Raw genomic sequence first — 23446 nt, 5'->3', positions numbered from 1 at the left:
ACGTCCTCTGCACGAGCATAATGTGGTGGAGGTTGGTAGTACACCACTGTGGGGGCCGGTTCTGCTGGATTTGGTTGGTATGAGGTCGGGGGTGCAGCTGGATATTGGGGCTGTTGTGAGGCCTGAGCCTTGGCTACGGCCATCTGTTTCTTGGCCAGATGTTTTCTACTTATTTCTCTGTCGGCCGCCGCTATTTGAAGTTTCAGCAGCCGCCGCGTCATTCTCTCCAGATCTTCCTGTCCTCTTGTCTCCTCAGTTAGATGTCTCTGGTTGTAGTGAGTTAGGTGTTCCCTCCACATGGCATCTTCCATGTTGCTCAAGCCTACCACTCCTCCCAGCGCTGTCTGTACTGGTAGGGGCAGGCCCTTCTGCACAGTGTGTCGCCATACTACAGTGGTGGCTTCATTGCCGTCATGTCTCCCCCCTGTGGCCTCATGCCACTCTTCTTCAGCTCTTTTTAGATACCGATGCAGCTCTTCTTCTGGTTTTAGCTTCAATCCACTGAGGGAAGTCATGTTTGGCTTCGTGGGCCAGATGCTTCTCATAGTTTCCCAGTAGATTCCTCGGAAGTTGTCGAATGGGGTCTGGTCCACTCTGCGGGCCGTTCCCATTCCTGCTTCTAGGGCATTTAACTTTATTGTCCCCTCTGTGCGGATAATCATGGCCCGTATGTCTCCCAGTGCCAATTTATCCGCTGCAGTGAGTTTTTCAAAGAGACGGATCCAAGGGCTGGCTCCTCCTCCCAGCGGTGGCAGTGCCTTATCCAGTGTGTCCATGTCTCGATGTCCCCATGGCACATACTCAGCTTGTCCGTTGGATTTCACCAGCAAGGGGTACTGTTGGGTCTGGGCTAATGGTGGCATCTCACCTTTTACAGGATAAAGACGTTCTCGATAGTGTTCTGGTGCCTTCCTTTTCCTGTTGAACCGTCTGGGAAGTGGACAGCCTCCGGCTGCTCCACTTACCTCTTCTCTTCTGTCCTCATCAGTGTCGTCAAGGGTGTCATCATCACTTGTGGCTGCTCTCTGTCTGTTTCTGGGATTTGGGAACACATAACCGTCTGTCTTATACTCACCACTCCCCATCTTCCACTCCCGTTTTATCTTTTTTCCTCTGCACCCCATTTGCCCTGCTTCGTCCTGGCAGCCCCCTGGAGTCTCCACGTCCATGTCCAGTGTTCCCCCTTTACTCTGTACACAGGTGCCCGGAACTGCGTTGTTCCTGTAGTCAGTGAAGTGAGTCGGAGTGTGGAATCTCCCCCCTTGACAACTCAGATTGTGGGGGAACAGAGAAACAGAGACAGCAGCAGTATATTTTGTCCAATAAATGCTCTAAATGTGCTGTGCAGTGAATCAGCCTGCATGTGACATTCTAAACACTTTACCATAATAGTTAACGTAACTTGCTGTAACTTCCTAAATCCTTCAATCACATGTGTTATGTGGGTGTGTGTGGTGTTTGTCTAGTTTCTAATGTGTGTGTTAAATGTACACACTTGTCATTGAAGTCAAAGTCAACTCACCCTCTGTGTTGTTTTGTGTGCGGTCGTTTACCCCAAAACTGGGATCCACTGCTCCACTTGCCAGATCTGGATCTACTCAACCACGCACCTTGACTAAAACAAACACAAACCTGCCCAAAGTTCAGCAGTAAATGTTAGCATACGTCTGTAGTGTAAGAGAGGTCAACGATCTCTCAACTATGTTAGCGCCGTCCGTGTCAAAATTGATTCTTAGGATCGATGTAAAACAGTAAATGTACCAAAATTAGTCAATACTGGATATGTGAAGGAATCTCGAATCCAAAATTGAAGTTAGAATTCCGAAATCAAACTCAACATCTAAATCAGAATCAAAATCACAATCCAGTTCCAAATCAGAATTCGAAAGGTTTAAAATTGGAAGTAAAATGAAATTAAAAAACAATGAATAATTAATCAATTAAATATTAAATTCAACTTTAAAAAATCAATAACTGTGTTCAAAGATATTCAATCAGAAATACCAATGCAAGTCAAACTGTTGAACTGCACTTACACTCTGGTCTGCACAATAATGAATCACAATTAAGTTCAAGAATTGAAGAAGCACAACTGAAACCATTAATCTTTGTTAAAATGCTGAATTAAAACCAAAGTCAACAACTAAAGTTATAATGCTTAATTAAAACTAAGGTCAGGATATAAGCTCACAGCTCTTAGACAATGAATCTCTAAAAAATTCACAGATTCTAAACACTAGGTTTATCATTATCTAGCAGTTACTCCTCCTGGCCGCTAGTTGGTTTTCTGGCGTTTTGCATTTCTTCTACTATTTTTCTAGCTTCCTGTTGACGTTCTAACTTGCCAGAAGATATGCTAACGGGAATGCTAACGGCTGTGCTAACAGCAAAAACGGAGCTTCTAATAAAGCATACGCACACACAAGTTTCACCAAAATCCCACACATTAATTCCACACATACGCCTGTCTCCTCTCACAACCCACCGGTTATTTTCTTTTATAAACACTTTTATTTTACATACAGAGTACCGCAAAACCGGAGCTACACGTAGCTAGCGTTAGCTCCTCACGGCGGCTACAGATCATGCAATGTTATTCATCATTTTAAACATATTTCCACTGCTAAAACACAGACTAGACACACGTATTATTGGACTTAATGTCCGTTTTTTTTAATAACCTTAAATCCTCTGGTTTAACCAGACCCTACGATCGTCGTATACACCCTTTCACCCAGTGTGTTCTCACAATCGTATCTCCCCACAACGCTATCGCCAACACGGCAACCACGCACATGACAAGACACAATTGTTACCGGACTTATTTATATTTTACCCACCCGAACGTCCTTTAATATCTTGCATTCAAAAGCCTCCCAGCACCCCGCGGCAATCCTATCTCTGCAGACTCGATTCCCGGCAGCAGTTCCCAAATGCTACCGAAGCTCTCCTGGCTCACCAGATCCTTCTTGTCAGTGTCTTTATTCCATTTTGAACCACACCATCCAAAACTCAAACTCTAGGCAAGGCCGGCGAGGTAGTCCGCGGACATCGGGCTCTGTTAGTGCAGGAATCCGCGACCCCCGACGGTCTAACTCCGCCGGTCCTACCTATACCGAGCAGTGTTGGTCCACCACTCCCAAAAAATACGCAGTTCGGCCCATCAGGGCTGCCGCCCATCAACGCTTATCGATTCAACGCTCCCAGTCCGCGCAGCTTACCAAACGCTCTGAATCTCAGTATTCACTGGACTAGTCCCCTCTGCTCACCATGCTAGTATACTTCAGACTGCAAATCGTAGCTTACCTCAGTGGAACGAGGCCTCCCCGCAGATCGTTCCTCGCCAGCACCTCAGAGCTAGCTGTTAGCAACGCTAGCCAAAGACACTTCCCCTAAATTTCCTAAAAAGCTACCTCACAGACTTTCTTAAACGGCGCTGAGTACCATTGATGTGGGCCCAGAAAGTGTGTTTGACCAGTGCAGCCTCCAGCCCACGCAGCGAGGCCGGTAAGAGTGTCCCTTCGTGGTACAGCCAAATTTGTCGAGGCTGAATCTCAACCCCCACAGAGAGAAGGCTGGAGCACACGTGTCCGGCTGCTTTGTGCCGTCGACACACGCTGCAATAATAACCCTACCAAAACTGGTTTACAATTATAAGGAATTTAATTCCACTGATGCAAGTACGATTACAGTTAAACATTGGAGTACATACTCCTATGAAATATTAAAACAATAAAACCCCATTTGCAAAAAACTCTACTCAGCTCCTCAGGTATAAAACACGTCCGTCCTCTGCGAGCATTCACTTTATGTTTATGTTTATCTTAATTATGCATTCCCAAAACCCTTATGATTATGACTAATTATGAATTATTAATTATGAATTATTAAACACTTTTATTATATCTACTAACTACAGTTTTTTGCTCAAATTTCTTACACCTCCTATAGATCCCCATGTTTGCCCCTGAACAGGGCAAAAGAAGGTGTGTCTTGACGGTTATTTTGTATGGTATATTGCAAGAAAACTAGTCCGTAGCAGATTTGACAATTTGTTAAACATTTCATGCATTCATTAAGCAAATACGGCTGTTTGTGTCTGTTTAATATCAATGCGAGTTGCATGTCTTTGGAATTTGAACTGTTGATTTAACAAAGCTAAAAGTTTGAATGGGCTATGGGGAGATTGTGGTGCCCATTTTAAGCCATTATCGGACATTTTTACATTTTTTTTACATCCTGTTACATTTGTGTTGGCCACTGTCCGTAATGGGTTATTCTAACAAAAGTCACAATAATCGTGATGGTCAAATCAAAAACAATCCAATAGTTTACTGCATGCCATCTCACCATGGCTGCACGGTTGCGAAGAGCAACTTCACTGGCATGATGTTCAATCTACAAATTGTTCTTTAATCCCCAATTTAAACAACTCTGCATTTACCTTTTGTTTTGTTTGCATAAAACAAATTCCCCCCGTGACTCAAACGGGATTGAAACCTGCACAAACCCATTGTCCAAATGATCCCCTATTTAAATGTGTGACATAACTGGTCTCTGAGGAGGCCAACATCTTTGTAGCATCATTATCTCGGTGACCCGCAGGCTCCCGGTGGACACGGGACGGGACACTCCGGGTTCAAGCTTGAGAGGAGCCCACAAACTGTTAAACCTAAAAGATCACGAGTGACTAAGATACCCAACTACCTCGGGAGGGAATGAGAGGGGGGGGGGGGGTGCTGCAAAACATGAAGGGTTGGAAATCCTCCACCGAACTTCAGCGGCGAGTCTGTAGCGGCGAGTCTGTAGCTGCGCGTCTCCTCGGATGCTGAGGGAGTAGCTCAGGGAGGAGGGCGGAGAGAGAGAGAGAGAGAGAGAGAGAGAGAGAGAGAGAGAGATACAACAAAAAGGAAAATATTTCAGCACCGGAGCTGTCCGCGGGCTCTTGGAGAAGTCTCTATTCCTGCCGAGGGGGACGAGAAGCTGCACTCTGACTGTAAACGTCCTCTGCGGGACCGTGAGGAGGAAGGAGGGATAATATACAACTGCCGTTCGCTGCCACTCATCTCTGCTGCTGCTGGTGGGGGGTGGGTTGGGCTGTCTTCTTCCAACGGGGCCAGCAACGACGGCGCGTACTTCACTTGAGCAGAGTCTTGCCATGCTGGACGGCCGGACTTGAGACAGTGAAAGGGCAAAAAAAAAAAAGTCTCCACAGAAGTCGAGGTGAACGGCAGCTCTTTTGTTTACGGTGAGTAGCTACCACAATAAGCCGCGCGTGGCTTTCCCCCCTGCCTCGTAAGATTACATAACAAAACTGCCAAGCGGACGCTACGCTGGTCTACGTTATATAGATGTTGCAAATGCTGGGCTGTGACGGGACTCTTGCATACGTGCTGGGATAAGCCTCGTTACGGATGCTTGCATGGGATGACTATTTAGGTCAGCATCTCACATCTCACGCGCATCCACATGGGTGTGGATGCGCGTCGAGTAATTGTTACCAAACTGCAGGAGTTCACGCCGTGGCTCGGCTCCCGTTGTGTCCTTTTTCATTTGACATAATGTTTGAAATATATATATATAAATATATATGCAGACACTAGAGTGAAAAGACACAATTCAAGGAGTACTTGGGAGTGCGTGTGCATGTACGTCATTGGTAGAATAACTGTTAAAGCACCAGGGTACTGTTTTTTTTTTTTTGGTTCCTCAATGACCTTTTAAAGGAAGTTTCAGCCTATCAATGAGAGCAACTACTGGTATGATGATTCTGAATCCTCTGCAGCAGGCTTTACTTTGCCCCGCTCTCTGTCCACTTTTCCCACCGTCCCACAAGGGGGTGGGGAGTGCTCCCGTCCATTAGTTGTAATGCTTTTTTTTGTGTGTGTGAAGAATGTTGGTTGCTGTGCTCAGGTACAAGGATGGGAGAGGAGGCAATGGCATGTCAGAAGGGAGAGTTCCATGCACATAGCTGTGTTAATCCTTCCGGAAGAAATGGAATACAGCAGGAGAACCTAAAACTTAAGCTCTTGCTTTCGATATGTTTGTTCCCAAGTGCACGTACATCTGCGTGTTTTAAATGGCTGTTAATGATGGCGCTCGCTCCCCATGACTGGAAAAAAGGGTGAACTCGTGTGTGTAATTAGTTCCAGATCTCTGCCTCGCTGGTCCGTGGGTGAGATCTCTTGGCTGAAGGGGGTTTCATTCCCATGAAAAGGCTTTGTGGGGCTCCCATTGAAAAAATCCACTCCCCCGCTGTACACCTCTCTCTCCTCCCCTGAAACAAGGAATGAAAAGGAGGGCTGGTTGGGATTCTAATCAGCACACAACAGTGACATCCAACAGCTTTGGGAAAGGGGATTCATACAGTCAGAGGAACACTAACATGTGAATGAAGCCAGACACAGCATCCCATTTCATGCTTTCATGATGTATGTTGTCTGCACACTGTGTAGGACAAACGAGGGCTTTCGAAAAAAAAGAATTGCTGTCTAGTGGGGTTAAAAGATACAAAAACATGAGATTTAAAGTATTATATAGCTGTGTTGTTTGTCATGTAAAGCAGTGGTTGCCATTCTAACCCGGCAATTCAAGGGGTCTTGAAGATGGTTGAGAAAAGATAACATTTCTGCTGCACATTTATTTTATTGCACTGGATACATTTTTCTCCACCAAGAGCCTGAAAATACAACCTGAAAAATGAAATAACAGCCTCTGGTTGAACCGCTAACAGCACAAAACTAAGGATACGACCTGTGATGAATATTCGCAAAATATCTTGGTTCTGAAAAAGGGGTCATAAGCAGTACCGCTGGAAACCACTAATGTTATTGTGCTGATACAGATAATTGAAAAATTGTTTTCTCTGCAACATGTTTAAAATCTTGAGGAGACATCAAGCGGATTATGTTCTTTCAAATTATTTTGACAATGACGTTTTCTCTGCGCGACATTTAAAGGTGAAGTTACTTGAACTAAATTGTTGAACTTGGCCGTCGTTGGCGTCATCACGCTGACCTCGTGCAACATCTTAAAAGCCGACATCCTCTCTGGCACCTGGCCGACCACACGCACATATACTGACGACACGCAAGTGCTTCGAAAAGAAACAATTGTTTATTTCAGTGAAAGAAAGAATTGGCTACGGAGTGACGAAAGGCAAGCTGATGTTTGTTGTGGTGGTCTATCTTCCGTAGACCGATAGATGGCTGTCATAGGAGGCCCCGTAGATCTCAATAACATCCCCATGGTGACACTTGGGCAACAGAGGACTGAATACTAATATAGACCTTAAGGTGTCCCCGTTGGCCTCGAATACACTGCTGCTCACAGGAGGAAATGGATTCCAATTCCAACTTAAGAGTCATTTCCTGTTTGAGCACGACATTGAGCTCTTGCCACAGGTCTATGTGACAAAAACAAAATAGATCTACCAACTTGTTTCTTTTTTGTCTCTGTCTAAGATGTGTAATATTCAGAAAATGACTCCAAGTTGGATGCTGCTGTTGTCATTGTGAACTGATATATATAGCAGGAGGAAGTGTGTTTCCCCCCCGTCATGGTCTGTCAGTGTCAAATTAGTGAGTGAAGAGTGGATGGGGCTACAAAAGGATTGTTCAGAGGAGCAGAAGAAAAAATAATCACATGGATTTGAAGAGCACTTTGGTGCCACCTCCCTCTGAAATCATCAATATTTAATTAAACCAAGATGCTCCTGAGAGCTTCATCATCCGGGAGCTCATCACACTCAGTTGCTGACATGAGTCAGATAGACTGTAAATTGGACCTGGAAATGTTTCTTGGACGTGTGTGGAAAACAAGTAAAGAAAGTATCAAGATTCATTTCTTCTCCGGGGTTTCGAATATGGACGAACACCCGGCGAATGTGTCCCGCAAGAAAAAGAACGAGTGCCGCTAATTCTTCGCCCTCCTCGAGATCGTTCTGTCGCAGTGCAGCTCGACAGAGCTGAAAACACATTCTATCAGCCAAAATATTTCATTTTAGAGTTATGTTTCATTTTTATCGACCACTTCTGAAACATCCGTCAAGGAGTCGCCCTGTTTCCCTTCCTTTCATCCAGATCTTTTTTTATCTGGGGGCATTTAAATCATTCAGAGGGGTCCGGGTAGGAGAGCACAGAAGCAGAGGCAGCTGCTCATGCAGGAGTCTACTGAGCGTCAAGCCCGAGGGAGTTTCTTTTATTATCTCGTCCTCCTCAGTTTCTACTGCCCCTCAAATGCAATATGAGGGGTGGATGTTGGGGACTGACTTGATATATTTGGCACTTGAAGGAACATTTGTCATTCATCCAAACTTCTATCTGATTTTGGGGGTGTTTGGCCATCATTTCTTTCCGATATGCTGACATCGTACTCACCAAGGTCATTTCTGAGATTTGAAAATGTGTCAAAATCACGTCAACGAGGCAGAGCACTATCCAAACAACTTTAATTGTAGTTTAAAACCATAACACACAAAACACATGTCTGTGTTAATCCCAGGAAATGTGTGCCTGCACACAGGTCAAAGTTGATTGAGGAAGTCTAGAGAGCAAGTTTCCTGAAAATGTAGTCCATTACTCATTAGGCTACAAATGAATAACTGAAAAAGGAATTACATTACCTTAATTACTGTCATGGTAATTTCCGGATCTTGTGTACTCTTCCAGACCTTGTGACCGATCACTTAATGACCCAGCTGACTACATACACTATCATAGTTATCAGGCAGAAAATGTGAACAAACCCCTACGTTGTTACCTCTCAGTAAAGAGAGAGATTTTACGTGCCTTTGTAAACTGTAAAAATTCAAGACATTTTCAAACCCACAAGCCAGTCTCCAGGTTGGAAGTATTTACTACAACAGCTAGCTTAGCATTAGCCCCAAAGAAAAGTATCTTTCCTGTGGTGTATAATCACCTTAAAATAAGAATCGTTGTTATTTTTTGTCTTTAAATGAGCCGCTTATATCTAAATACGAAGCAGGTTGCCATGTTACGACAATAGCCCAGAACAGACAAATGCACAAACGGAGAAAGTTTCAGTTGGTTGCAATCTGCAACCCTGCCGCTAGATGCCAACAAATACCTACACACTGCACCTTTAAGGGTCTATGTTTGGGGGTTTGGAAATATAGTTGCCCTGGGTTAGCTCCCTGCGCCAAGCTAACGTATGTACCGAACCAGTTTGCCAACTAACTACAAACCGAACTGATGTCAACCATTCTACTGTCCCCTAGAAGGCTTCGTGCAAAACAGTGAAAAGCTGAGCCCAAAATTTGATGAGTAACTGTAATAAATCTACCGCACACTACTCATTGCTGAAGAAATACTGTTGCACGTTGTTGTATTTCATGTCATTGTGATGGAGGCACAGTTTGGACAGTAATTTTACAGTTTGCCAACTGTGTCATTCAAATAATTGGAAGCTTAAAACCTGTATTAACGTCCGACTCTATTTCTTGTCCCCTCGGGGGCATTTTTTATGAGTAGAGTGATATGATTACTGATGGGAAAGATGGTGAAAGCTACAACAATTGTAATAAGAAGTTTGATTGACATGGATATCTTTGCTCCTCACTAGAGTGCTGCCATGCATGGAAAACAAATATATTTACTACCTCCCTTGCGAGTATAAAGTGCACGCGGGCGTCAAGCTGCACAAATGTTGCTGTCAGACAGGCAGGAAAAAAGGGTTTAGATGTTTGACAGGCTCGTGATCAAAGGCTGTAGGATATCAGACTTGTGAGGCGACCACGTGGCAGGTTACTCAGCGCTATCAAAGAAACTCAGGTATCAAAGCCAGGCACTGACCCATTTGTGTCAGGATAGAGTCGTACAAGGAGGTAACAAAAACAAAACACGAGGCCCTTATTTAAAATTCATGAGTTAACCTGAAAGTGACAAGGTCTTCTGTGTGCTCAGACATTCCCTCACCAGCAGTAGCTCCACTTCCAGCTTTGTTTGAGGAATGCAAATTGTGAGAGGAACATGATTCTCTAGCATTCATCTTCCCACTGGCGTCAATACAGTTCCCCAGTACATCCATGAGTGTACATTTCCATTAAAATATGTTGTGAAAAACGAGTTGGGGGGCATGGTATTTATTAATATTGCAGAAAGATAGACCCTACTGTCCCCTTTCCTTATTTGTATATAAATATATATTTTGTTCAACAGTGGAGAAATGATATCTTATGAGTGCCTGACTTTCAACAGGGTAATGATGGTGCTATTTACTGCCGCCATTGATTTGATTCAGTGTAGGAAGACCTTGGGGCTTGTAATAGCACTTAGTTTATTGTTAATGTTTCTTATTTTCCTGCAAGTATGTTATGAAAGCCTTTTCACTTTGTTGTCCATTAAAGAACAATTTGTGTATTGTTGATCATGACGTTTAAAATGGCTCGGCCCATTACCTGCGCTGCGCAGTAAATGAGGATCCAACTGTGGTGGCAGCCGTCTAACCAATATATCAACTATACCAATATCGGAAGTCAAAGTTGCTTTTTTTTCCCCGCATTGGTCGGTGTCAAAGAGTTTACAAGTTGGCATCTAGAGGCTGTCGCTGTCTGTGCCAGCACTGCTCCGAGCCAGAGCGCGAAGGTCACTTCAGTGAATAATTAAGGCCATAAGGCCATTAAGGCTATGATAATCAGTCCACCATCCTGTATTGCGACCACCCACACAACCTGTATTTACAGTGCATGCATGAGCTCTTTGGAAGAGATTTTTATATATCCAAGTGGTTTAAACCTTTTCCAAGGTAGTGCTTTCTTCACTTGTTTTACCATGTTAGTGGCTCTTGAGACAGAAATGTCAGTCTGATGCTCGGTTGAAAGGGCGGTCCACCACTTCTGTCCAGACTGATAAAGTACCTGACAGATTACCATTAAATGTGCTGACATTCATGGTTCCCAGAGGATGAATCCGTCTGGCTTTGGTGATAGCCGGACTTTACCTCTAGCACCACCATTAATTAGACACTTTTGTTTTTAAATGTGAGATGTTTCAACAGCTGCTGGATGGGTTGCATTTTCTAGTACCTGCCACCATCTTCAACCAGAGCGCCGTTCCTTTAATGAGCAAAGATTTGAGATGAATTAAAAAGATATAAAGATAATTTACTGTACCATAAGTCCTATCGTGTTAATCGTCTCATTCCTTCAGATTTATCTTGCGCACCGTTGGCCCAGACCATAAGGTTAAGAACCAATGGTTTTGATTATGTGAATTCCATCCTTCTGTACAACGTTATTAAGTGTTCACATACAAGGACATGGCCATACAGATAGCAATACAAAAATGGAATTTTAAAACAATAAGGCTAAATTGCCAAAACGCATCATAAAAAGGTGCCGTACAATGTGCATTTGGAAGATTATGGTTTAATCTGAGAGTTTAGAAAGCAATACTTTCCAGAAAGAGATACTATTGGAGATAGTTTTACCATAGACATTATGATGAAACATCTCTGTATTTTCTCTTTACCCGGTTATGCCAAAACCAATCCAAACTAGTCCCGCGTTAAAATTATGGAGCAAAACCCTACAGCCCACAAGCTCGACAATGCTAAACCCACTGAGCTGATTGTCATTCCTGCAGTTAGGATAATCATTGCATATTCTCAGCACGTTGCTGTCATTTATTAGACGACGCGAGATCTTCGTTACTAACAAGACTGACCTTTTAAATGAAGTGGTTGTCCTTGTGGAAGACAGCCAGTCCCATTTTTTTTTCTACAGAGAAGAGCGAGGCTTAGCAGTCAGTATTAATCTTATAAAACCTTTTTCCCCCAGTGTGTTGTTGGTTGTTCTCTGGCACTGTAACTGAAGGTTTTTCACCAACATTTGTTGTTTGGCTGACTCTGACCACCTTTTCCATTTCTATTTGCGCTGTGACACAACACAGTCCATCAACAACACACTTGAGTGATTTTACAAAGCATGTTGGCATTTGGGAGTTTACTTTGTTTCGTAATGTTTTCCCCATTGTGGACAAATGTCTTACCCAAAACATGGTAAAAATGTGTTTGATGAGACACAGTTAATAAATCCATGCCAGCTGCCGGATAACTGTGTTTCAACTGACTCGACCTCTGACCTCCTTTTTGGGGAGATGCCAGCCGTAATAGATATATTGAGTGCAGCAATCAATAAAGTATCCCCTTTGCCTCTTTTTCTCTGCAGGAAAGCAAACCAAAACTAGAACAAAGACATCGAGAAGCTTTAGATTTCTTTTGTTTGTGATGTCATGTCTGGGTTTTTATCCCTAGATGTTTTTTCGATATCATTTAAATGCATGAAACCAGAGCCAGTGCATTGCAGTTTTGAAGTCCGTGCAATACGAGTGAGTGTTTGTATCTTCTACAGTTTATGAAGCACCTGGAGTCCACCAGCAGCCTGAGAACACAAGGCCACGGAGGCTATTAAGAGCCTCAGCCTGGGAGGAAGGGAGAGGGAATGACTCCCATTTCACTTCAGATAAATGCGATTGAATTTCACACAAGCACTTATGTGGAGCGTGGATGGATGGGATTGCGTTTGAGAGCAAAGACACATGTACCATAAGTACCATGTAATCAACTTGAATCCACGAAGCGCCGGTTTTTCAATAATGGAATTCACGGTTGCGTCTCACTTAAGTGGAAATGAGAACTTAGTCAAGTTTGTTTGTTTCTTTTCCTTTCAACATCGCTGCACAGTGTACCGCATCTTACAGTGTATGATTTCCCCATGTTTGTTCAGAAATGATGCAATCACTTGAACATATTTGGGAGAGAAAGTTTCTTACAAATGAAGGAGTCGGCAGTTTTGATTCCAGCATAATGAGGAAAGAAAACAGCCATGCACTGATGTCTCATAAAAAAGAGGTTATTGCATGGATATGCTTTAAATTGATAGACCTCCCTCTTTTATTGCCAAAATGAAACAATAACCGAAATATAACATTGTCAAAATCAATGCTGAGCTAAACCAACAGAAACTCATTGAAAACCTGCAGAGAGAGTGAAGATAATGTTCTTCTCTGGGATCGATAAGAGTTGATCTTATCTGTAAGATCCAGACTCATTGCATTTGGTGAGCAGTCAGAATTGAGAAGTGATATCATCACAACTTGCTGAACTCAGCAGGTTGTGGTGATTGATGCTGCGTATGAGCGTTGAGCGTATGAGCGTTGAGCGTGAGCATTGTGGGGCCATTGAAAAAGAAGCACACATTTCATATGCACACACACACACACACACTGAAGGTTAACTCCCCATTCTCTGAACTCGGAGCAAAATCTGGCCTCCTGACATAATTAAGGAAGTCATTTACCGATCACAGGATTCTTTATGGCCCACAGGATGAAGAGGATGGCCTTTGGTCTTGAGATCACACCAGCATGAATCCCTGGCCACTTTAGGAAATATAGTTGGCCAATTGGATGGGAAACACCTCACTCAGCGTAAAACCAAAGCTCCCTTGGAGGTTATATGAATTAAGTGTAAGATATGAATTTATTTGTCCAAGACAGCCCAAGTTGAGTTGCACATTTATTGTTGATTTTGTCAAGTCTAAAGTCATCAAATTTGTGACTCGAGTCCACACCCCTGGTCGGGAGAATTACACACTAATGTGGTATTTTAACCTATACTGTAAATGGATTACCTATTGTCAACAGAGAAACCCTTGGTACATATCAAAGTGCTAGGGACACATGACCTTTGAAAACCTGAGGTTATTGTCTGACAGTCTTTCAGATGCATGACATCATTCACATGGTGAGTTGTGGAGAGCCACAGACACATTAGAGGAAAGTATGCTCTGCATTGATATGTACAGTGTACCTTACTCACGATGATATGTGCAAAAACCTTTGTGTGTGAAGGCAACATAGACACTTGCAGGGTGTCTATGTTGCCTACTTCCCAATTATTTAGGATTTGATACCTGGTGTACAATATGTACAAATACAGTGGCGGCTGGTAGAAAATGTTCTAGGTAGGGCCATCCTATTGTCGTGGCAAAATGAGGAGATGAGATGGCAAACTGGGGTTGCAATCCAGCGGGTAGTGTTTTAATAAGATCAAGCCAACATCAACAAGTTCAGTATGTTGAAAACGACTCCCCAGTACTGCTTTTCACAGATCACTCTTATAGTCAAAATTCACGCCCCCTTTTGCTACGTTCCACCAATCAAACCTGTCTGTTGAATCAAGGATCAGGACACATCTGGACTCCTAATTAAGGACATGTTCCTATTTTGTTCTGGGCACACAGAACACAGCTCCATGTACGGAAATGTTTTGGTACACTTGCGAGATGAATTACTTTTTTGCCTGGCCCTGATAGTCATTTCCCAAAAACGATGCTGAGAACCAAAATAACACGTTATGTAACTTGCCTGTGAGCCCACACTTGTGTTCAGTTCAATTCAAGTTCAATTCAAAGTTCAATTCAAAGTTATATGATGATTTTCTTCTACACATCCCTCCTCTGAGGGTTTCATAACCCTCAACCTTCAACCTTCATATAACTTTTGTCAATTGGTGAAACTGTAACCTAAAGTTTTGATCCCTTACTGCATTGCAACAACACAAGTGATCTATGCAAATTACATGTGCTTGATTATATACCAATACAGTAACAATACAATACAGAACATTTGAGTTCGTAAGATACTTCAAATAACATCAATCTATGCTCAGATTCACTTTCATATAAGGGCGAAAAAACCCGCAGGTTGCATTACAGGAAAAACTCCCTTATGGTCCTTCCCCGCCAAGCGACCACCTTCTTGGTATGAAGTGACTCTGTTCTTGCTTACAAACATGTACTAACTGATACATCAGTTAGTACATGTTAGACGCTGGCCACGAGGAAGCCACGGCCCTTCTCCCCTCCTCAAACCCTGTCGGGTCACGAGCCATTTCGCTGGACGAAACAGCAGTGTTCCACGCTGAGTAAAGGCCCACTCCGCCCGCGATAACGAATCTGCTTCAGCGATCCGTTCTCCGCTTTTTGCTTCTTTTTCTTTTTGTGCACACTCCGGCAGGAAGACGTCTAATCCTCTCCTGACCGATGATTACCGGGAGACGTACGGACCACGTCGTCTCAGCCGAAGTTAAACTGTCCTCCCTGCAGCGAGGATAGATCACGTCTGCGTTTCGCTCCAGAGCGAGCCACGCCACGACGGCCCGAAGCCGGCTCAAACGCCGCGCCGACCCGCAAGCTCCCCCTGTCCCCCTTCCTGACGAGGAAACGGACCACTGTTCCACGAACACACTTCAACGTTGCAACGACGCATCGACAAGTAAGATTCTTGGCATCTGGGCATAGCTTAGCTTAAATTAACGTAAGTTTAATTCAGGTCATTCATTTATATGTTGGTATTCCCGTGTTTTTGTGTGTTTAAGTTACTGTCGCGTGATATTGAGATATCGCGCAATCATTACGGAACAGAGAAGTTCCGCTGTATTTGTGACAATCATCACTCAGGTGATTCCCTCAAGTCTCGAATTTTCTTTACAGGAAATATTTAGTGCGTGCACCGGTGTATCATCACATTAGATTATTATACCAACCTTCAGTAAAGACTCAAGAACGGGTGTAATATCATTCATATCTCGATTGAGTAAATATTGCTTCTTGCATGGGTGGAAATCAAATTTTGACCTTGGGCAGATCACGATTTTGGGTGAACACTAGCACCCCTCACCTGTCTTACATCACACATTTGGAACCTTCTCTAAATAATACTTCCTCAAATATTTTATCTAATCCATTTAATCAGCCTGCACGTGACATTCTGAACATTTTTCCTTTAATAGTGTTTGTCTTGTGGTAACTTTCTAAAACCTTAATTTGCGTACATCTGGTATGTATTTGTCTAGTTTGTCATAGTCTATACCACACTAAATAGTCAGAATCTAAAGTTAACTCACCCTGTTTGTGCGTCAGTGGTTCCCTCTCTGGGGTCCACTTGACCGTGTCCCTCGGACAAAAATAGAACAAACAAAACAGAGTTCGGCAGTATATTTTCCTTTTATTTAATCAACTTTATCTGTTATTGGTCCCTGTTTTTTCTAATTTGTCTTTCTGACCTTTATTTCTTAATCTCTCTCCTTCTCCCTTAGACATTATTACATATATTTCTGCTTCCTCTTTCTCCTTTTGCTTTAAACAAGTTTTGAGTTAATAACATTTTTGTAGGCTGAAACTGCCTTTTTCAGGGAACCCATTTGATCCATTCTTCCAATTGTTTGGCAGTCTGATTATCTTTGTCTCGCATATATTTTATTATTGAAGGTAAGACCTTGGCATCAAGCTTCTCAGACTCACTTTGACTTTTACCCATTTTACCTAATTTGTCGTTGACAGTATCTTCAAAACACTCGTGTCAAGACTGAGTTCAACTTGAATGGATACACCAAACCAAACCTTCTTTAAATACTACACGTTAACCAGGACACGTCTGTCCAACACTCTTACGAAACTTAAGTGCGAGATTACAAGTTTATCACTTCAAAGTGTCTGTTATTTTTTCCAGTTCGAGGATCACAGCGGCAATCTGGAACTCCGTCTGAGGACAGCCTCTCACCTTCTGGGAGGAATCAGCTATTAATTGCGCGCGTCTGTCGTCCAACAGAGTTCAGATTACTCGTCTAATCCCCACATTTTACAAGTTACAATTGTGCTGTTACTTCTGATACATTATTGGATAGTTCTTATTGTACTTGAAATAGTATTATCTGATAAATATTTTAACCATGTCTTGTAACTTTAACCAACTTGTCTCTTTAACCTTTTCAGTACTTCCCCCCCTCGCACAGTGATTTTCACTGTGATTCTGAGATGGTCAGCAATGCACCAAGTGCAACCAACAATCCTTCCTGTGATCTCCACAACACCTTTCCATCAACACTCTTCCTCTGATTATTTAGGACTATGTATGATCAATGTCTGTATGTATGACAACTCTACTCCTCTCTTGACGGAGTGAGTAAGCCTGTCAGGCCCCAAAATCTGGGCGTACAGCCAATCATACACTTGGGAGGTAGCACAATTTCAATTCAATTTGAATTTCAATTTCAATTTCAGCAAACATCCCAGTATGATTTAATGCAAAAAAATGTAAGTATCAAACACTCATTATTACTTGGCAGTTAAATATTTAACATGTATTCCAACACGAAAACAATCAGTAAATAACACATATATAATATAAATAATATAACATGTTTATTTATTGGGATGCCCCTATGGACCTTGTTATAGGAGGTAAAGATCAGGAGAAGTAAACATGAAGTGTAATTATGAATACTGATGTTAAATTAAGCTGTGATGAGTTTTCACTGTTAATTTAACATCTCTATTACATGTTGATGCCTCCATGACCAAGTTAAGCAGATGAGACTGAGGACAGCTATGTAGAAGAAAAGATGTTCACTTTGTCTAACATGTAGCTTGACAGAGTTCTCCATGTGTGTCCTGGTGTTCTCATGTTTCCTTACCTCCTCATCCCTCACTCCCTACCGTGGTGTTCTCATGTTTCCTTACCTCCTCATCCCTCACTCCCTACCCTGGTGTTCTCATGTTTCCTTACCTCCTCATCCCTCACTCCCGTAACTGTCTGTGCTGGATCCGTCCCCGTTGTTTTAAAAAGCTAAATAAATTATTAACATGACGTCATCCAGCTAGCCAAACCTATCTGGTGTACAGCTAGTACAGAAGCGCCGCATGTACTGCTTCCCTTTCCCGCGAGTCTGCTGTCTGATTGTGAGGTCAGGCTGATCTGATATCAGCTCTTTGGCTGCAGAATCTCCGCCAAAGTTCTCCTCTCAAACGGGTCTTGGAGGAGGAGTGCTCGCGCTGGCACTCGCGCGTAGAGACTTCTCTTGACGAGAACGCGCAGCGAGGGGGGCCTGATCGTTCTGGCCGCACACTGAATCTATTTGAGGGCGCTGATTGGCTAAATTGTATGTCACTCATTTATATCTTGAATCAGCAATTGGCTAAACTGCTTCATAGATCCGTCTCTTTTGGGCCAAAACGATCAGGCCCCCCAAGCTGCGCGTTCTCAGAGTGTCGTGCACACAGACAGAGAGCACGAGCAGAGAGCACACAGGGGGAGAGACGAGCAGGAAAAGCATATATTTTGCGCAGATATCATATTTGACACACATTACTGGGTACATTCCATAGTTCAAAAACACAAATATTGACAATTTGTATAATTTATGATTATTATAATTTAAAAAAAAATTTTTGTGTGGCTCATGGTGGGGCCATGCCCCATGGCCCTCTATTGACCAGCCGCCACTGTATAAATATATGATGCAGTGTTTTTTTCTGTGTGCTGTGAGTTGTGGGACCTACTTTCTTAGTGCGACGCCTTTATATTTGTCGGTTGAATCATTCAAGCGAAAAAAACGAATCTCAGTCAATATCCACATCTTCATGGGTATGGAACAGTGAAATGCCAGCAGTGAGTCACAGGAATGTGAGAACAGGAGCAGATGGGCAGGGTTCATTAGTAATAAGGAGAGGAGTTCAGGGACACTGTTGCTGATACAAAGAGATTTGGGAGATTTGAAAGGCGCCGAGCTGTTCAGTGAGTACGGAGAGAGAAAGACTAGATGCGATGTGCAAAGAGAGTAAATATTTTCACAGGTTGATAATCAGTTTGACTGCACCGAGCTCTCGCCTTGTCCTTATTGGATGCTTTTACAAGGAACACATGATTATGCCATGATTACGCATTCTTCTGTACTTGACTGTGTATTCCGGTGACCTGTTTTCTCAATTAGCGTCTTGGGATTTGGTCTGCATTTGTGTTTTTTCACTCTGCTTACTAGTTTTAAATAGGCAGACCTTAATTGGCAAACACTGACGTCACGCACTTCCATGCACCAATCACAATTTAGCAATATTTGAATCACAATCTGATAACAGCTGCGGGTTTGTTTGCCTATGTTGCTCATCAAACAACACGCGCACCGTCCTGACAGCCTGTTTGCACATGGGGAAGCTTGCCTTCGGGGCTTTCTGCCAGAAATCTCCTTCCCTTTAAGTCTTGGTTAGGTTGAGGAAAAGATCATGTAATGGGTTAGAAATAAACCCCTTTCTGGCAGAAAGCCCTGAAGGCAAACTTTTACCGTGTGCCAGCCCTGGCTCCTAAAAATTACGTTTCCATACAACGAATCTGAGCAGTCAACTACGCTTTGAGGGAAACTTTATTATCCCGGGTTATCTTGGTTTGGCGAATCACGAATACGTTTCTAATCATAGTCTACAGAAATCCATGTAGGAAGGTAGTCAGGTTGGATATGGGTGGATGGGTCAAACAAACACAGGACTTTCACCCAGGAGACAGCAGTTTGTATCCCGTTTGAAACTAAAAGTCAATCTTGACTTATTTTAATTTATGTCAGAAACTTTAAAACAACCTTAATCCGTAAACCATAAATATGTTTCCCTGTAAACGTAATTAAGAATTCAGTTTAGTTGTATGGAGACGAGGTTGGTCCTGATGATTCCTACTAGCTTACTTTTTGGGAGTTAATCTTTCAATGGTGCTTTTTTTAGTCATGTATATTTGTTAAATATTCATGAAAAAATGACATTTTTAAACTTTAACCGTGGGTAATAACTGTACTGTTGTACGTCACTGTTGTGATGAATTGTAAATGCGGCATACCTGTGTAACTGTTCTCTCTTTGTCTCTCTCTCTCCATCCGTCTGTAGCCATGGGAGTGCTCATGTCAAAGAAGCAGCAGGTGGAGAAGGTCCAGAAATGCAACGCCGTCGTCAACGCCTTCCAGGCGGGCATTAGGGAGCGTCCAGCTCCAGCCAGAGAAGGCGAGGAGGGCGATGGCCCCGCCGAATCCTCAGCCACTCCTGACGAGAAGAAGGCAGAGGAAGCGGAGAAGGAGGAAACGGACAATAACGCAGGCCCGTCGACTTCAGCGAGGGACGAGTGTAAGGTCAACCAGGAGTCTTGGTCGAGGTTGCGTGACGGGAAAGGGGTGGAGCCTGAAGATCTTGATAAGAGCCATCAGCTCACGCCGCCCGCTTTCGTGCGGCCCAAAAGGGAAGCCGATGATGACCAGCCTGTAGAGGTGGAGCTGAAAAAGAAAGAGCAGGTATGAAATGAAGGCCTACATAGAGCAATGTAATTCATGGCCAAGGTGTTAGTCCCCAGGTCCTGGGATTGTCTGCAAGGTTTCAAAGAATTTCCATCGCAACAGCAGCACATTATCTCTTTTCCTCCCCCAAGTTAGGCATTATGATGAAGCAGTTCAGCCGGGCTGTTAAACGACTCTTAACGTTATCTAAACACCCTTCTTGAAGGTGAGAAAGTATTCGTAAAAAGTTTGTTTTTTTCTGCCAGGCTTTTTATTGCCACCATAGCGATGAGTTGTGTTGTTGTTGTGCGTGAGAGCTCTTCACAGCAGGCCTCTCGTGGGCGGGCTGCTTCGGCTGTGGCTCAGAGAGGTGACCATATCGAGGGAGACGCTGACTAACAGGGGGATGAAGTCCACAGGTTCACTGACACCATCAGGTTTTTCTATTTTGCAAAGAGTAAACATGGCCTGGTAACGTGCAGTACTGCCGATGCTGCACTTCAACAAGAGGTGCAGAAATAATAAAAGGGTCTACCTTGCACTGGTAATGTACTTGGGGATTTTTAAAGGCTGAAACTGAACGCAAATGGTATCTAGACCACAACGAGTAAAGCAATATTCTGGCATGGTTTTGCCAGGCTCATATGGCAGTAAATTGGTTTTCCTTTCATCCATCACATTCAAAGTTCTGTCTCCCCATTAGTAATTGCCTCCTTATCTTCTCATGTCAGGTTAGATTTTGGGAGCCATTTGGGAGCCATTTTATTCTCATATAACCTTCCTTCCTCTGCTATCCAGTGACATTGTGCCACTTTTCAGTGTTATGCTGATGACACTCAGTTGTACGTCAGAGTGCTTCAATGTCAAAAAGAACTAATTCCCCACATTAACATTAAAACACACACAATTCTGAAATCCTTACATTACCCTGGTTTGAGTTAAGTTGACTCTTTTACTTTATTGTAGTGGATTTTATTGTGTTCCTATTTAATGTGGCCCATATTAATACCTTTTTACAGGTGGATCCATTACCGTTTATTTTGTTGTTTGCTGTTTATCATGTTGTCCCTTGAGCATTTTTTCTATTGTATGCAGGTGACATCAAAAGCTAAGCTAGCTATAACAGTTCAGAGCTCATGTTTGCTTTCAAAGGGCTGAATCTTTTCCCCTTTTGACACTCAATGAGCTATAATACCACCCTCAGGTTAAAAGGTCAACAGTGCACACACGGTACCTCCCACTTAACAAGCCGACTGCAAGGAAAGTTGCTGAGCACAATCACGTTCCCAAAGGGAGGAAGCCTTTGGAATTTATGGACCTCCATGGCCTTTCCTTTAGCACAATCTTTAGAACAAGAATGTATTCTGTCTATGCCCCATAACTTTATGAGCAGCTAAAACCAGTGTGTGGTTTGTTACATCCAACATATATAATACTGTGTGGCAAAATGAAAATGGATTTCTTGTAGGGCCACTTTAATTGTAAGTCTTGATTTTTAGATAAAGTTCTCCATCTTTGACATTGACAAATGAGCTTATTATCCAGTTGTTGTCCCTGGTGGCAGCCCAGATCTCATTTTGACACGGACTATAATGCAGGGAGCTTGTTGATGCAGATGGAGCCATCAGGTCACAAGAGTTGGGCCATAACTATAGAAGATAATCTGTGACTGAGGAGGTTTGACCAGGTCTCATCTGTGATGTGTCTGTGGGCGTGAAGCTGATGCTGAGGCGCTGAAGTAGAGATAAAAAAAGAACAAGTGTGGAAACTCTCTGACAATATCTCAGCGTGGTTAACCAGTCAAGGATTCTGCAGTCATTTCCTCTGGCTTGACAGCTGGGTTCACCCCGGCTGTCAATGGAGCCCACAGTGAGGATGGAGAATAACTGACAATGAACACATTTGTCAAAGGCACAGTTTTCCTTTCCATGTACGGCAGTGAGCAAAGAACTCAAACTGCTCGTACATTTCAAATCACACTCCCACCACTGATGGACTGATGCCTAATCTTTCCACCCAGCCTCTTATTCAGAGCTTTGATGGAGGGCAGTGCGTGTTTGCAATCCTCTTGTCTGCCAAATTGAGATCATAGATCAAGTTTGCAACAATCTGTCTTCAATTTTTATTTTTTGTTACCTCAGCCGCCGAACGATGAGATGTGCGACGTGTGTGAGGTGTGGACTGCCGACGACCTGTACCCCTGCAGGATCTGCACTCGGATGTTCCACGACGGCTGCCTGAGGGAGCTGGGCTACCTGCGAGCCGAGGCCCTGCAGGAGATGAGAGATACGGCCCACACTGTTACAGGCTGGAGCTGCTACTATTGTGTAAGTCTGCGCAGCCCCCGGTCACTTGCTGGACAACAAACAATGCCATTTTAAGAACTGCAGATGCATGGAGGTACACCAAAATATACATTGTGTCGGTTCTAGGGTTTACATTTGTTCCTCTGGTCTTTTTTTGTTCTGGAATTCTGGAGGATTATTTCAGTCGTTTTCCTCTTTTTCCTCTGTTTTCCAGACTTTGCTGTTCTTTTTGTGGTCACTATTTCATCCCATTTCTCACGCGAGATAACCTTGCTGGCTGTTATTATAGCTTCCTGTTGCTCTTGCTACAGGAAAAACATTTAGTATCACGAACAGGATGAAGGCTAACAAGGTTTATTGCATCAACTCAACTCACTTTACGAATGTAAAGGTGATATACAATATACAAATATATACAATATACAAATTCAAAATATAAACCTGAATAACAAAAAATAGAAGAAAAAACAACATTTCATGACAAAAAATAATGACGTTAATCTTCTGAAACGGCTGAACAGTTTGATGGAGATATCTAATTATTGTCTGTGACTTAAACTAGAGGGCTATGTTTGTGATATACATGGCATTATACAAAATATATAGAAACATAATACAAGAGTAGAATCAGATAAGACAACATTGTCTCGAAGTCATCCTTGGGCTCTTATCTTAGATCAGTTAATTAGAGGAAAGTCAACTCCGAAGTGAATTTATTAAGATTGATCATGACATTCAGAAGTGGTATTCCATTTATTGATACAGGCTTGTTAGCCAGTTATGGCAACAAGGACAAACTGCTGTTACATCCCATCTGACAAAGTCTGAACATCTGACTGACGACACCTAATGTTAAACAGCTCTATGCTGTAGCTGCTTGAGCTAACGTTAGCAGAGTGACTGCTGCTACCAGAGCTTTTATGTGGAGCGCAAATCAACGATACAACATACAATAAAAACGACTTTATAGCATTTCATATCACGGCGGGAAAAGCACAGGTGCGACATTTATCATGAACGATGGTTTCCTC

At 43.0% G+C, this 23446-nt stretch overlaps 1 protein-coding gene across 2 annotated transcripts in view; it reads left to right on the top strand.

Moving 5' to 3' along the window:
- Positions 1–5176: 5176 nt before the first annotated feature.
- The window catches only part of phf24 (PHD finger protein 24), a 37020-nt gene continuing 18750 nt past the window's right edge, over positions 5177–23446 (top strand). For both annotated transcript variants that reach the window (XM_079289764.1, XM_079289763.1), the window contains exons 1-3: positions 5177–5248; positions 19730–20127; positions 22251–22436. In XM_079289764.1, the coding sequence (XP_079145890.1) occupies positions 19732–20127; positions 22251–22436 (582 nt within the window). In that variant the 5' untranslated portion in view covers positions 5177–5248; positions 19730–19731. The remainder of the gene's footprint in view (positions 5249–19729; positions 20128–22250; positions 22437–23446) is intronic.

This window comes from Melanostigma gelatinosum (assembly GCF_949748355.1).
Source record: "Melanostigma gelatinosum genome assembly, chromosome: 18".
Classification (NCBI taxonomy): Eukaryota; Metazoa; Chordata; class Actinopteri; order Perciformes; family Zoarcidae; genus Melanostigma; species Melanostigma gelatinosum.
The sequence above is the reverse complement of the archived record's forward strand: the minus strand, read 5'-3'. Positions and strand labels throughout refer to the sequence as shown.